The sequence below is a fragment of the Camelina sativa genome, chromosome 7 (assembly GCF_030686135.1).
Source record: "Camelina sativa cultivar CO46 ecotype springtype chromosome 7, ASM3068613v1".
In the NCBI taxonomy this organism is placed as follows: domain Eukaryota; kingdom Viridiplantae; phylum Streptophyta; class Magnoliopsida; order Brassicales; family Brassicaceae; genus Camelina; species Camelina sativa.
In genome coordinates this window covers 29,716,023-29,730,165 of record NC_141886.1, presented here as the reverse complement: position 1 = coordinate 29,730,165, position 14,143 = coordinate 29,716,023, and the positions used below count along the sequence as shown (strand labels likewise).

The following is a 14,143-nucleotide window of genomic DNA, read 5'->3' as shown; positions in this document are numbered from 1 at the left end:
AATTGAGTAAAATTGGCAAATCTCTAACCTTAAACATATCAATCCAATTCGATTAAGAGCAACAAATTCAAAAGAAAGAAAAACACAAGTAAGATCAACACCAATTTATTCCAATTAGACAATTTGGTACTTAAATGTGTTCATTGTATCAAACCGTCATCATCCAAAACGATCAGATCCAAACACACGAAATCAGAAACACACAAGACACACAATCATACCATAGTTACATATCATCATCATCATCATCATCATCATCATAATAAATCCCAGATCTAGGAGACAACACGGCCAACGACAGGGTACTTTGATACAAATTTCGTCTCCCAATCATTAAGAGTGTTCATCTCTTTCTCAGTGAGACCTTCAAGAGAAGGAGAGACATCTTCTTCGTTCTTACTCATCTTACCTAGAGCTCTGCTCGCGTCTTTTCCGGCGAACATCGCGTAATCGCCTCCGGGGCCGTAGAAGGATTTTCCCGTGGTGACGTCGAACACGCGGCCTTTGATTGCGACGTAGATCGGTGATGATCCATTGGTGCCGTTGTATCGGCTTAGCTGCTCTGCGGTGAACTCCATTTTTCTTTTTTCTTATGCTTTTGGATCGAATGTTTCTGGAAAGAACCAACTACACTACAACTTATAAAGGTTGAGAGATATATATTTTTAGGCATATCCTAGCAGAATAACTTTATATATATATATATATATTATTATTATTTTTTTTTGATAAGTGGAAGAAATTTAGGGTAAATTGCAAAATAACGCTATTTCATAATTTTATTAAAATGAGTTTTTTTTTTGTCACCATCAATTTTGTTAAAATAGTAAAAGTGAAAATATACCTGACACAAATTTGGCAATAATAACCAGATTAAACACTTGTTTTCAAACATGATCATACTTGTTAGACTAAATGCATTAGAATGTTTCCACCGTCATTCACTATTAAAATTTTAAATTTAAATTAGAATATGCAGATTATCGAAAATGCCTTCCTTCAAATAGGACGATGTTTGTTGTGTCCTTCTTTATACTTATGCTGTGGTTGGTATTGTTTGGGTTTTTATTTTTTTTCTTTTTTTTGGTTTTTAATTTTATGGATTGAATAAAATGTTTTTAATTTTTAATGTTTTAATTGTATGTTTTTTTTTCAAATTTTTGTAACTTTATAATTTTCTTATGTTTTTAATGTTAATGTTATATGTTTTATTTTAATTGAAACTTTAATATGTTTTTACTTATTAATTTAAATAATTAATTTTTTTATTAAAAATATTGTTATTTTATTCAAGGAACCAACTATAAATACACTAATGCTCGTACTAAACCTAAAAAACTCTAAAAATAATTTTATTATATTTGAGGGACCAAAATGTGTCATACGCCCGCCCAATGCCCACTTAATACATACTTATATATTGCATTTGATCTGTTTTCTTTGTTCGGAACCTAAGATTTTGGCCCCAAAAAAAAAAACCCAAAAACTTTACTTTCGGGCAGAGACAAAGTTAATGGCTTTAAGTTTTAACCGGGATTTTGCGACCGGTTAGAGATAATTGAATCGGTCATTTCACGAGACCGGAGTTTAATGTTCCGAATTAAACCAATTTCTCTGTTCCGACTTCCGAGACTTTTCTCCTGCTCCTCTCGTCTTCCAATTTGGTATACCCAAAGCAAAACAAAATTGCAAAGACAAATTTAAACCTCTGAATTTAACCTTGTCGGCCAAGAAGAAGAAGAAGAAGGAAATGGAGATTTGCATGTGTTGCGATGCACACCTCGTAACGAAACCAATTTTGAATCCACCATGGAGCACTCCGAGGAGAACAAAGCTAGGTTTTGTACCGGCTCGTCGCCGCTTTCCCGTCAAGGCTTCGGCGGTGGATTCGCCTGAGAGTTCTTCAAATTTCGCCAAGCGTATGGATCAAGCTTGGATTATCTCACAGGTTCTGTTTTCTCTCCGAGATTTAGACTAGTGCTCCTCCCTACTTGTTGTTAATTTTGAATTCGTTTGGGTTTTTGTTGAATCTTCTGAGTAAAATTTACAAAGAACTGATCCTTTTTCATGCTTGTTACTTGCTTTGTATGATTTTGTGTCTTATGTATACCTGTTTTGTAGTCATGTATGATTGAACTGCTATTTGCAGTTTCGTATGAGATTGAAAACACTTGGATTTGTGAGATGAGATATGGTTAAATTCAGATTAAGAGGTGAATTAGTATCAGCAAGTTTAAAAGGCCTTTTTACGATCAGTTTGATATCTAAAGACACTGTAATTGCTATGTATCCCTTTGGGTTTGTTTCTGGCAAGAAGAAGTTGTATTGTATGTTTATCAAAGATTTTGTGTTCACAGTTCATTTGGTTTGTGACATATGATGACAAATTGACAACACTGAGGGATGAGGCTTGCTTGACTAATCTCGCAATGCACACTATAGTTTTGTAGCTTGCTTGTTGGATTATCTGCTTATTCTCTTCCATTGATTGCAAAGAATCTATCCACAATTTAAGATTATGAAGCCTTGTTTTCTTCTAGCATTTTGCAGTTTCCTCAAGCTTTAACATTGGACTCGTGTACCGTTCTTAAAAGTTCAGTAGATCGCTTCTGTTTCTATGTGTTACAAGATTTTTTGTATGTGTTGTGACTCAATTATGTTTCTTGTGTTCACTGCAGCAACCAAGTCCTGTTGGATGCTCGTCTTGCAATTCAAAGGGTCATGTTGAATGCAAATGGTGTGCGGGTACAGGGTTCTTCATCCTCGGTGATAACATGCTTTGCCAAGTACCCTCAAGGAATACTTCTTGCGTGATCTGCTCCGGACAGGTTTGTAATCCAACATAAAAAATAAAATAAAACACAGTGGTTAATCGTTTTTTTTTTGTCCTCAAAAGTATAGACCTGCCCGATGTGTCTTCCTGATTTTATATATCTTCAAAAGTATGAACACTCGATTCGTTTATTGGTCTCAGGGATCTGCTTGCTGTAGGGATTGCAAAGGTACTGGGTTTCGTGCCAAGTGGTTAGAAAAGCCTCCAGTGCCGTCGTAGCTGAAGAGCGAAAAGCAAGTTACGTGAGGGTTTTAACCTTTAATGATTGTTTGTGGAGCTAAAAATGTGTATATCAATCACTATATATTGGTTCGAGTGGAATCTAAGTTAGATATGCAGTATATCTTTTCACAAGTATTTATTTTTGTATGTGGTATATGTTCATTTATTCATTTCTTTATGAATAACCAAAGGGCTACAAGAAGATTTCTTGTAATCAACAAACGTGACTCTTACGATTTCATTAGGGAGAACAGTTTTGGGTGTTCTTAGAGTATAAATATTGTGAAAATAATATAAGATTATTAGTTAAGAACTTTTGTTAAGAAATTAGTTATTGGGAGATGTTTAAGATCATAAGATTTAATAATATAATAATCAATTTTTATTGTACATTTGATACATGAATATTGAAGTTAAAACTAGGAAATTTGTTTCGTATCATAAGCTGCAATTGTAACGATAGGGTGTGTATGTTGTCTCAAGGAAGTACTTGCTCCATCATTCTGTTCATGTCCTCATCTTCATAGATATCTCCAAACTTCAATATCGTTAGGACCTTCACAAGACTTGATGATAGACAAGTTGGAATGTCCTCCTTCTTCCAAGGTTTGCACAAGCACTTATCACCACTTTGACATTTCATTCCATCTCTGTGGAGAAGTCCCTGAAACATAAAAGGAAACTCTTTCAATATATGTTGTCTCTGTTTGAATCATATATCAGTAGATGATGATATACAAAATAGATTTGGTACTTCAAAGACCTGCAGTTTTTTCAGAAACTCTCTACTCTCTAGCTTTGATGGTTCACAAATCTGAAAACACACACACAAAACCTTTGCAACATTAACACCATTTCAAACATCGGACATCACCTTCTAGATACAAGTTATCTCTTCTTCTAGCTTCCCTGCTTGAAATGGGACATCGCTCCCGCTTGAAATGAATAAAGCAAGATAGTCCAAAATCAACCAATTAATATCCTTTAATTAAGCAAAACACAAAAAGATTGGAAAAAGATTTATAAAATACTTACGGACTGAGATCGGTTGATGAACGTGGACAATACAAAATTCTTTGCCTCCACTGTTCTGTATCGACCGAACGAGAGTAGTCTTGCTCTTTAGTTCTCTCTCTCTCTCACTGCTACATAGATCTTCTCATCCACCAGCGTCTCTCTTAGTCCAGTTGCCATTGAATCTTTAGTGTCATATATACTGACTCCAGTCCATACAAAAGAAACAAAGAGAAAAGGAAATATTTTTTGCAGTACAAAGTGATAGAGATTTGATTTAACAAGGTAGTTGATGAGACAACAAGCTATTCAACTGAGTTTGCAGTCTCTTGGATCGCCATTTGTGCTTCAAGTAGATTGGGGAATCAGCTTTAAAAACTGAAATAGCATTGTGAAACACCTATATCACTGTAAAGTCTATGACTAGGTTCCAGAAAAGAGACTTGTACCTTAGATTGGGGAATCAATTGTTTTGTGCAGTATGGTTCTCCCTCTGATGAAATTGATTCCTTGACACCAACCACTTTTATTTCATGAATCTCCTCTACGAACTGTTGAGAGTCCTCTTCACACATAATCAAGATCTCTCATCTCTATATCATATCACACACAATCCCATCCACACGTTTCACAATTCAATTCTAAAGATAAACAAAATGAATCCCACATAAAGATTATTAGGAGAAACTACATACCAAATCGGATACACAAACAAAACGAATAAAAAAATAGTACCAAACCCAGATTTTAAATTGAAGAAATACAAAAGCAAAGTTTTCAAATCAAATCACCATCCATCGATGAAAAGAATCCAGATCAACGATAACCCAGAAAAAAAAAAATCAATTCGCCATCGGAAGGAGACGAGTCACGATTACCTGAACCAGAGTCGCCGTTGAGATCCGCCGTCGGTGGAGGTGATGAGTAACGGTTCGAACAGTCGGAGGTCAGCAAAAATTAAATCATTTTCCTCCATTTGCAACTGAATTTTGGGACAAATTTCTTCCGATTTCACAAGGAGTTTGTCACGATATCGAACAAAATGAGAAATGAAAAGTTTTATCGGTTGCAAAATGTACGCCACGTCACACTAGAACTGGGCCAAAAACAGTTCTAGTTTAAGATCCAAAAACATGTTCTAAATCTACTTTTCCTATATTTTCATTTTTAAAAATCCTAAAAGCACCCAACATGTTTTACCGATAAAGATGGCCTTACAGTACATGTCAACGAAGTTCAAATATAGTAGCGATAGGTAAAGCATCGCCTTCGTATTTTTCTCTTACATTTTAATGTGGTTGCGTAAACCATTTGCATCTTCGTTACTTTTATTTTTTATTTTTTTTGGTCTGGTCACCAACAAACTTCGATTACCGGAGTTACAAAACTTACATAAATGTCAAAAAGAAAAAACGAAGGTGAAACTGAAATCTAGTATAAACAATGTTGTTAAAATTTAACCTCCTACTACTACTATGTGTGGTATATTACAAAAGAAAAATATAAAAAGAACAAAGACCATAGAAGAAAATCAACCAGCCATCAACAAACTCAAAGTATTAATCATGCTCAGCAAAACAAATACTTAAACGAAAATAACTTTAGAATTATCTCATACTTTACCTAAAGGGTGAGTGTCAGGTGAGTTGATTGTTACCAATGGTCTATGGGCAGATGAGAACTGACATCCCAATTTTTCCTCCTAATGATACAAAGTGTTTTTAAATCATTGATCCATGATCTAGTATATAACATCAGTGAGGTTTAATATACAAAATCAATGGTTTAATTAGTTTTATTTAATTATATACTAACTTTTTGTTGGAATTTTTTAGGTGTGGCTCTATGGGCAGATGAGAACTGACAAAGCAATAGTAGGAGAAAGAATTTTGACAGATTAAAAGGTTTTTATGATCAATGGTTATGCCATAAGCTATCGGTGATAAATTATTCGATGGATTGTAAACTAAGAATAACTTTATAAAGGCTTTCCTTACCTTTTTTTTTTACATCAATTGTTTTCATAGATGCAGTGACAAACGCAAAACAACATAGTGAGATGCAACAACAAACACAGATGAAACATCAAATCCCTTTCATATATATATTCATAGATTAATATCAGCTAAAGAAGTATCCTTGAGCCACCAAAGGGTTTTTTCCGCAGCCTGGACAGTAAGGGCATTGCCGAGCAGCAGCGAGGTTTGACAAAACGGACAAGGCATAAACACAATCACAGGAGGAGGTTTGATATTTTGCAATTACAGATCGACCATAACCTTTGAATCACTCACAAATAGGAAACATTTCAGTCTATAACTTATGATAACAGTTGGAACTCAACAAAAGTAAGACAACAAGTGGTAACCATGCTCATTAAGAAACAAAAGAGAAAGCTAAAATGAACAAAGACCATACAACACAGTCTACCGGCCATCAACAAAATTTAATGTTTTAATCATGCTTAGCAAACAAAGCTTCTGCGCTCAGCAAAACAAAGACCTAAACCAAAATACCTTAAGAATTATCTCTTCTTTTAGGTGTGGCTCGATCAGTGGTGGAAGAAAATTTTGACAGATAAAAAGGTTTTTATGATCAATCGTCATGCTATATAAGCTATGAACTCAATGGTCATTAACTTTGGTGATAGTTAGTTACTAGAATGGATTATAAAATAAGAATAACTTTATAAAGGCTTTCCTTAACTTATTTCTGTTTTTTTTGTTTACATCAAAAAGTTTTGATAGATGCAGTGACAAACGCAAAAAAAAACATAGTGAGATGCAACAACAAACACAGATGAAACATCAAATCCGTTCACAGATTAGTATTAAGTATCCTTGAGCCACCAAAGGGTTCTCAAGGACAGTAAGGGCATTGCCGAGTAGCGCAGCGAGGTTTGACAAAGTGATGCATTTACAAAACGAAAAAAAGAAAAGAAAAAAAACACAATCATAGATCGACGATTGGATCCGATAGTTTGCTAATTTAGCATGACAGATCGATCATAATAGAGAGAGATATATTACAGTAGAAAGGTTGTGGGTGGCAGCATGGTTTGAAGAGACGAGAAAAAAACAAGAAAAAATAATATTAATGAAGGGTTTAGTCGTCTATTTTTTAATTGGTTTGGGTTTGGGTTTGGCTTAATATTAAATAAATGTTATAATAAAATAAAAATAAAAAACATTTATAAGCCCTAATCGTGTTTAGGGAAATTGACCTAATACTGTTTTACCTAATGAACTATTGGGTAGGAGGAACCACAGCCGCCTCTTCTGCGGCTACGAGTTCCTTGGACGAACCTCCATGGAAAAAGAGGAAATCGAATCCACCACCTCCTCTACCATTTTTGTCACTCCCAGATGTTCTCATTCTAAACTGCTTATCCCGTTTATCCAAATCCTACTACCCTAAACTATCGTTAGTCTCCAAGACCTTTCGCTCTCTCATTAAATCTATTGATCTTAACCACGCTCGATTTCACCACAAAACACAAGAACCCTTCTTTTACGTCTGCTTAAAGTTTCCCGATCGTCCTCTTCCTACTTGGTACACGCTCTGGATCAAACCTGAGGATTTCGACAAGGAGGAGGAGAATAAGAAGAAGAAGTCTAAATTGGTACCAGTACCTTCTTCCTATGCTTCTGAACCATTGCTTATCGTTAATGTTGGTTTAGATGTCTATGCATTCAGACAATGCTACCCTCCGTCTCGTAACATGTTGGTTCGTAAAAAGGATGCTTGCATATGGCGTGTTGCTCCCAACATGTCTGTAGCTCGAGTCAATCACGTTGCGTGTCTCTTTGATGGGAAAATATATGTAATGGGAGGTTGCGGTGCAAATGATACTTGGGGTGAGGTTTTCGATACAAAGACTCAAACTTGGAAACCTCTACCGGACCCTGGTCCCGAGCTCCGCTTCTCTACACTGATTAGAGGGATACAAGTTATCCAAGGAAAGTTGTACGTTAGGAGCAATGAGAGCAAGGATTCTGTTTATGATCCAAAAGAAGGTAAATGGAACGTTGCAGACAAAGTACTTGAGATTGGTAGTAAGTGTGTGGTAGATAATGTGTGGTACTCTTGCCGTCCCAACAGTTTTATGTGGTATGACAAAGAATATAGTGATTGGAGAGTTGTCAAAGGTCTGTCTTCACTGAATCAAAGTCGTCGTAGTGGTTTGATGGAGACATTTAACTTCAATGGAAAACTCTTACTCTTGTGGGACAAGTCTACGAAGCCTCGCCGTCGTATTTGTGAAGAGAAGAATATTTGCGGTGCACTGATTGCGTTTGAAAAGCGCAAAAATGGTCAGGTTTGGGGGAAAGTTGAATGGTCTAGTGTTATGCTAAAGGTTCCTAGTTCATACCGTTTCTTGCGTTCTACATCGATACTGACTTGATCATTTGTCAACATGTTATGCTTAAGGTTCCTAACGTTTCTTGCTTTCTACAGCGATACTGACTTGATCATTTGTCAACATGTTTGTTATGCTTAAGTTTCCTAGTTCATACCGTTCCTTGCGTTCTACAGCGATACTGACTTGATCATTTGTCAACATGTTATGCTTAAGGTTCCTAACGTTTCTTGCTTTCTACAGCGATACTGACTTGATCATTTGTCAACATGTTTCCATTTTCGCTGCGATAGTGGCGAGAATTAATTCTTGAAACACTTCGATGTTTTAAACCCAAGTAGTATATTTTGACTTAAATCATTGGTAAACATCAATGAGGAATATATTCAGGTATTATCACTAAATTTATTCGATGCTCGTAGTCTCTGTCGTGGGATTGTCGTTGTCTTATATATGCTACATGCCCAGATTAAAATTTCTGTCTACCTCCATATTAATCAGTATCACGATATACATGTCATGCATGGCTACTATGTTAAATAATGTCTAATAATTTTTGTATCATTCCGACTTCTAATATACTCTTTCTATATAGCGTGATTAAACTCACTTAGTCATTCACACCAAAGCAATAAAAGTAAAACATTTTGACAAGTCTAGAAATCAAAATCATCTTTTGCGATACTCTTGCAACGCTCTGACATGCATGAGTAGACGGCTTAGACAACATTGATAAGTCACCTAAGTAGATACATAGTTTACATTTAAGTGGAATACACAATCACAAAAACGAATTAAGCCAAAGAACATTCCAGAAAATGTTGAAACGCACCATAAATCGGTGAAAATTCAACCTGTTTAACATATAATTCTATCATTGGAGTAGTTCAACTAGGTAACATTAGTAAAGATTTGATCCCATAACATTAATTCATTTAATTTATAATATACATATATGATATATATAAAAGTTTTCTCTACGTTACTAAAGAAAAAAAAAATCTGAAAATTTTACGACTAGCAAGATGCTAGCCTATAAAATATTTGATTCACTTCCCTTCTGGTGCTACTATGAAAAAAAAAAAGAGTACCTTGTGAATACGAAAAGAATAACATTTTTTTGATCTCTATAAGGCGGTGTAAGTTAAAAAAAGAGTTTGAATTCGTAAAAACAAAGCATATATAGGATTCATAAACGAACCTCTCTAGTGAACACATTAATTCAAAAGTGTAGTTTGTTTCTCCTTTTTAAAATCAGAAACAACCCAACTTACAAACTTTATCGATGCATGTATTCTCTGGTGTCAACTTATAGGCCTTTGACATGTGAACGATAAGATCAACGACACGAGAACTCAGACCAGTAGTCCCACTCGTTTTCGTACCATGACAATTGACACCAACTTGTCGCACAATGCAATCCTAGCCTTAGCACTTGGCAGTTAGCATCGAATACATAAATTATGGAGTAACATTCTCAATGTAATTTCCAAAATTGATCATTATTCATTTTTGTAACAGCAATTGTAAACTCAATTTGGTTACCAAGCGTCGATAGCTCAATTAGTAAAGACTCTTTGGCAAAGTCTAGAGGTCGCTGGTTCGAGAGACGGCACTTGGGAGGGGACCATATAAAATGATTTGGTCTTTGGCCTGAGGGGATGTACAGGCCTAGGCCTGGAACCTTTTAATAATTCAAAAAAAAAAAAAAAATCAATTTGGTTTTGATTTTTGGATAGAAATAAAATAAATTCTGATATTTCTTTGTTATAAAATCTTAATTGTTTTAAGATGACTCAGTTTTGTCGTACGATTAACGAAGGTTCTAATGAGATTAAGATTTGTCTTAATGAGATGAAGAAGAGGTTCTAACGAGATTAAGATTTGTTTGTTAATCTCTAGTCGCGTCTCTAGCTATAGAGTTGCTTCCTTGTTATACTAGACCTGAGATTGTTGCCGTGTTATGAGCAATGTATCTCTTCCTCTGTTCTGATTGTCGGATATGCCTTTTATTTTTTCAAATATATGTGTTATACACCCAAAAGAAGCTATAAATCCATTTAACATATAATCGACCATTCAAGTAGTTCAAACAAATAACAATAATAAAGATTTGATATTTTCACATTAATCCCTTAATTATCAATATCATTTGTGTGGTTGTAAGGCAACAAAACTAATTTCAAAAAGAAAATAAGCTAGCAAGATACTAGCTTACAAGTTATTTGATTCACTTTCATACTAGTGCAACCCAAAAACAAAAAATGAAAGCAATTTTGGAATCAGAAACAACCATTTCCGTTGGCAAAATTATAAATACTTGAAAGACCAGCCGACATGTTCATGTACGGAGGAGCTGTCACTTTGTTGTCCAAGAAACCAAACACATCCTCTTTCACCTCACTAAATGAGGCCATATTTGTCACAACCGTCTTCCTCAACTCCTCCAATGCATGTTTCATTTCTTGTAACTGAAACATATTCATCTCCTCTACTGGTTTCTCCCACCAATTGATCACCGACCGCCTCACACTCGCTTTTCTTATTTCTTCCATTGCTTGACCCTTCTTCTTCTCATCCTCTACCTCGCTCAAAATCTGCGTTAACTGCATATTCAGTTCGCAGCCCGCTGCAGAGTTTCCTTGTGGTTGTTGAGTCTGAGCTAATGATATATTGTTTCGGGACAAGTAACGATCCAATACAGATTCAACACTCGGATGACCGAAAGAGAAAGGCTTTTTCGCGGGAGAAAACACGATGATTCCAATCTCTGCACCACACAACGTGCAAAGCTCACTAGCTTTCTTGAAGAGACCGGCTCTGCGTTTCGAGAACGTGACTTGCCTGTGGCTCTCTTTCTTTATCTTAACCATTGGAATTTTTTGTCGTCCGATGGTTTCTTTCTTCTTTGACATCATCATTTTTTTTTAGTGGCGGGTTTGAGTTTCCTTTCTTTGTTGGTATATTTGGTGGAGAGAATGCTTGTTTATATACATGCTTGAGTCTAAAGTGTGGCATTATTATGAGATCAACTTGTAAAGTTGGTAATTTATTTTTATTTTTGTAACATCCATTTGTAATTACTGGTTTTGTCTTTAATATTGTGGATAGATAATAAAATATCAAGATTTGTGTAAGTTATAAATCTTAATTTGGTAATGCAATGATATTTTTTTTTCTTTACTTTTTATAGTTGTCATATGTATAAAATGAAAGATTGTCCTAATGAGTGATTCTTTATGTTACAAAAAAGGTTGTGTCCTAATGAGTGAGTCTAGATCAACTTGCAAAGTTGGTCATTTGTCATATTTGTAACATCCATTTGTAATTACTGGTTTTGTCTTTAATTTTGTGGATAGATAATAAAATTCCAAGATTTGTGTAAGTTCTAATAATATTAACTTGCTAATGCAATTATTTTTTTCCTAAATTTTATTATTGTCTTCTGTATAAATGGATGATTGTCCTAATGAGTGGGGTTTTCTGTTACAAAAAAGGTTGTAAATATACACATCTTAAATCAAAACGTATATATACACATGTTAAACTATTATGCAAATAAAAGTAGTGTTATAAGTTATTAATATATGTTGTTGCTTACTTGTTTTTCTTTTTAATAAACATATGTATACACAATAATGTAATACAAAAATTAATATTTAAATCTCGAAAAGTATGACAACAGTGCTCTTCTTAAATTTTAACTACTAAGAAATAACTCATTTTTTTGTTTTGATAAAGAAACAGTAGTTTGTCAATGGAAACTCATTATAAATTAGAGTCTAATAGTTCTTTTTTTGTATGAATGTAAAATTATATTCAATATATGTATATGTTAACATTAGATGCATCATTTTTCGCAAGTAAAAGAGCTAAATACATTTGAATAGAAAATATAAATTACTTGACCAAAAAAAGTATAACTTATGGATAGAAGATTTAGCTAGACACGCCTTGTTTGCGAACTCTTCTCGCAATGCATCGTCCAACTTGCTCCTTGCCATTGCCCTGGACCGTTAATGTAGAGAGTCGATTGGAGACTATATTATCAATGTTCTTGATGAGCTTATAGTCGCAGCTAGATGGAGGCTGTTTCCCATGCCTTCTTCTGTTTATGTTCTATCATTTATACAAAATCATATATCATCATTTTTTTCATATATCATCATGAGTAAAAAATTATACAAGTCTTTTTGTTTTTAAAAAAGGATATTATATATACAAGTTTCTACTAATATATATTTCTTCTAACGTGACGTGAAATGAATAGGGTATCTAAACGTTTGCTGAATTAACACGTTAACGTAATGAAGAAATATTTTTTTATTAGGGAATGAATCTGTCGAATTTTTAGCACGACAACTGAAAATTCTTTAGTTCTTTAATTTTTCAGGAGCACAACCGTTAGTCGAGCTACGTCCTCTATATACTCCAATGACTTTAAACTTTCACAAGCTTGTCTTCTTACTACATGATGCGTTTGTGGCAATCTTGGAAAAATTAAAGTACAGTATGATGTAGTTTTTGACTTGGTAAATGGTTTGTGAATCAGCGAGCTCAATCATTCGTATAAATTAAAACATGTACCTATCAGCAAGCTCAATCTCAAAAAAGGAAGGTATTTTTTATATCAGTTAAATACGATTTCTTTGATAAATGAAAACATGCTATTAAAGTAAAAACATGTCAATTTTCAATTTTTCATATCAGCGAGCTCAATCTCAAAAAAGGAAGGTATTTTCAGTTTAAGTGCTCAAGAGAATCTCAAAAAATTTCAGCTATTAAAGTAAAAACATGTCAATTTTCATATAAGCCACTAACAAAAACATGTCAAAACTGGTAATTGCATGATATGTCATTGGAAAAAACTATGATTTTGTCTGCTTATTTTTTGAAAAATCTATCTTGTCTTAAATCTACTTATAGAACGATTTACAATGATGATTTTTGCTAGTGATATATGATGAAAGATCATTTAAACAAAGGCTTCAGAAAACACACAAAAAAACTTGCATTTGCATCTTATAAATTAGGTATGGGCATAATATCCGAATCCGAAAAAACCGATCCGAATCCGAGCCTAAAAATCCGATCCGATCCAAACCAAAAATTTAGAAATATTCGAACGGATTCTAAATTTAAGGATCCGAAAATCCGAATTCGAATCTGATCCGAACCAAAATCCGAATGGATATCCGAACATGCCCAAAATAAAAATACATAGTAGTAATATCTTAGTAATAAATATAAGTTGTAATAACTTAGGTGTCTACAAGTTTAATTTTTTTTTTCATTTATTACAACTATTTTTGAGTATATTTAGGTAAAAAATAAACGTAATTTTTAGATATTTTGGTTTATTTCAAGTAGTTTGAATAGATTTGGACGGAAAAATTTAGATTTTTGATTACTTCGGATAACGAATCCGATCCGAATCCAATCCGAATCCGAAATTTGAAAATATCCGAACGGATTTTAGAATTATAGATCCAAAAAATTCGAAATCTAAAAAAAATGATCCGATCCGAACCGAAAATCCGAACGCCCATGGCTATTATAAATCTTTAGGAATTCAACTCCATGGCAAACCTGAATTGAAAACCAAACAAACTAAACCGAATATAAAAAACAAATCAAACCGAAATAACTAAAATTTAAACAAAACCAAGTAAATTGACCGGAACCGAATTCATACACCGAACCCAAAGCTAAAC

General features: G+C 34.1%; 2 protein-coding genes and 2 pseudogenes across 3 annotated transcripts; 2 read left to right on the top strand and 2 right to left on the bottom strand.

Annotated features, from left to right (window-relative positions):
• Positions 1 to 89: 89 nt before the first annotated feature.
• LOC104703021 (putative steroid-binding protein 3) lies at positions 90 to 676 on the bottom strand. The gene has a single exon (XM_010418946.3). It carries the CDS (start codon positions 576 to 578, stop codon positions 276 to 278), a length of 303 nt encoding a protein of 100 aa, XP_010417248.2. The 5' UTR covers positions 579 to 676; the 3' UTR covers positions 90 to 275.
• A 766-nt stretch (positions 677 to 1,442) lies between these two features.
• LOC104703020 (uncharacterized) lies at positions 1,443 to 3,277 on the top strand. The gene is made up of 3 exons (XM_010418945.3): positions 1,443 to 1,948; positions 2,679 to 2,828; positions 2,975 to 3,277. Exons 1-3 carry the CDS (start codon positions 1,751 to 1,753, stop codon positions 3,050 to 3,052), a joined length of 426 nt encoding a protein of 141 aa, XP_010417247.1. The 5' UTR covers positions 1,443 to 1,750; the 3' UTR covers positions 3,053 to 3,277.
• A 3,933-nt stretch (positions 3,278 to 7,210) lies between these two features.
• On the top strand, positions 7,211 to 8,669 carry LOC104703017 (F-box/kelch-repeat protein At4g39753 pseudogene; annotated as a pseudogene). The gene has a single exon (XR_015561277.1). The product of XR_015561277.1 is annotated as an F-box/kelch-repeat protein At4g39753 pseudogene (transcript).
• A 2,012-nt stretch (positions 8,670 to 10,681) lies between these two features.
• LOC104703015 (agamous-like MADS-box protein AGL61 pseudogene) lies at positions 10,682 to 11,371 on the bottom strand (annotated as a pseudogene).
• Between the last annotated feature and the right edge of the window lie 2,772 nt (positions 11,372 to 14,143).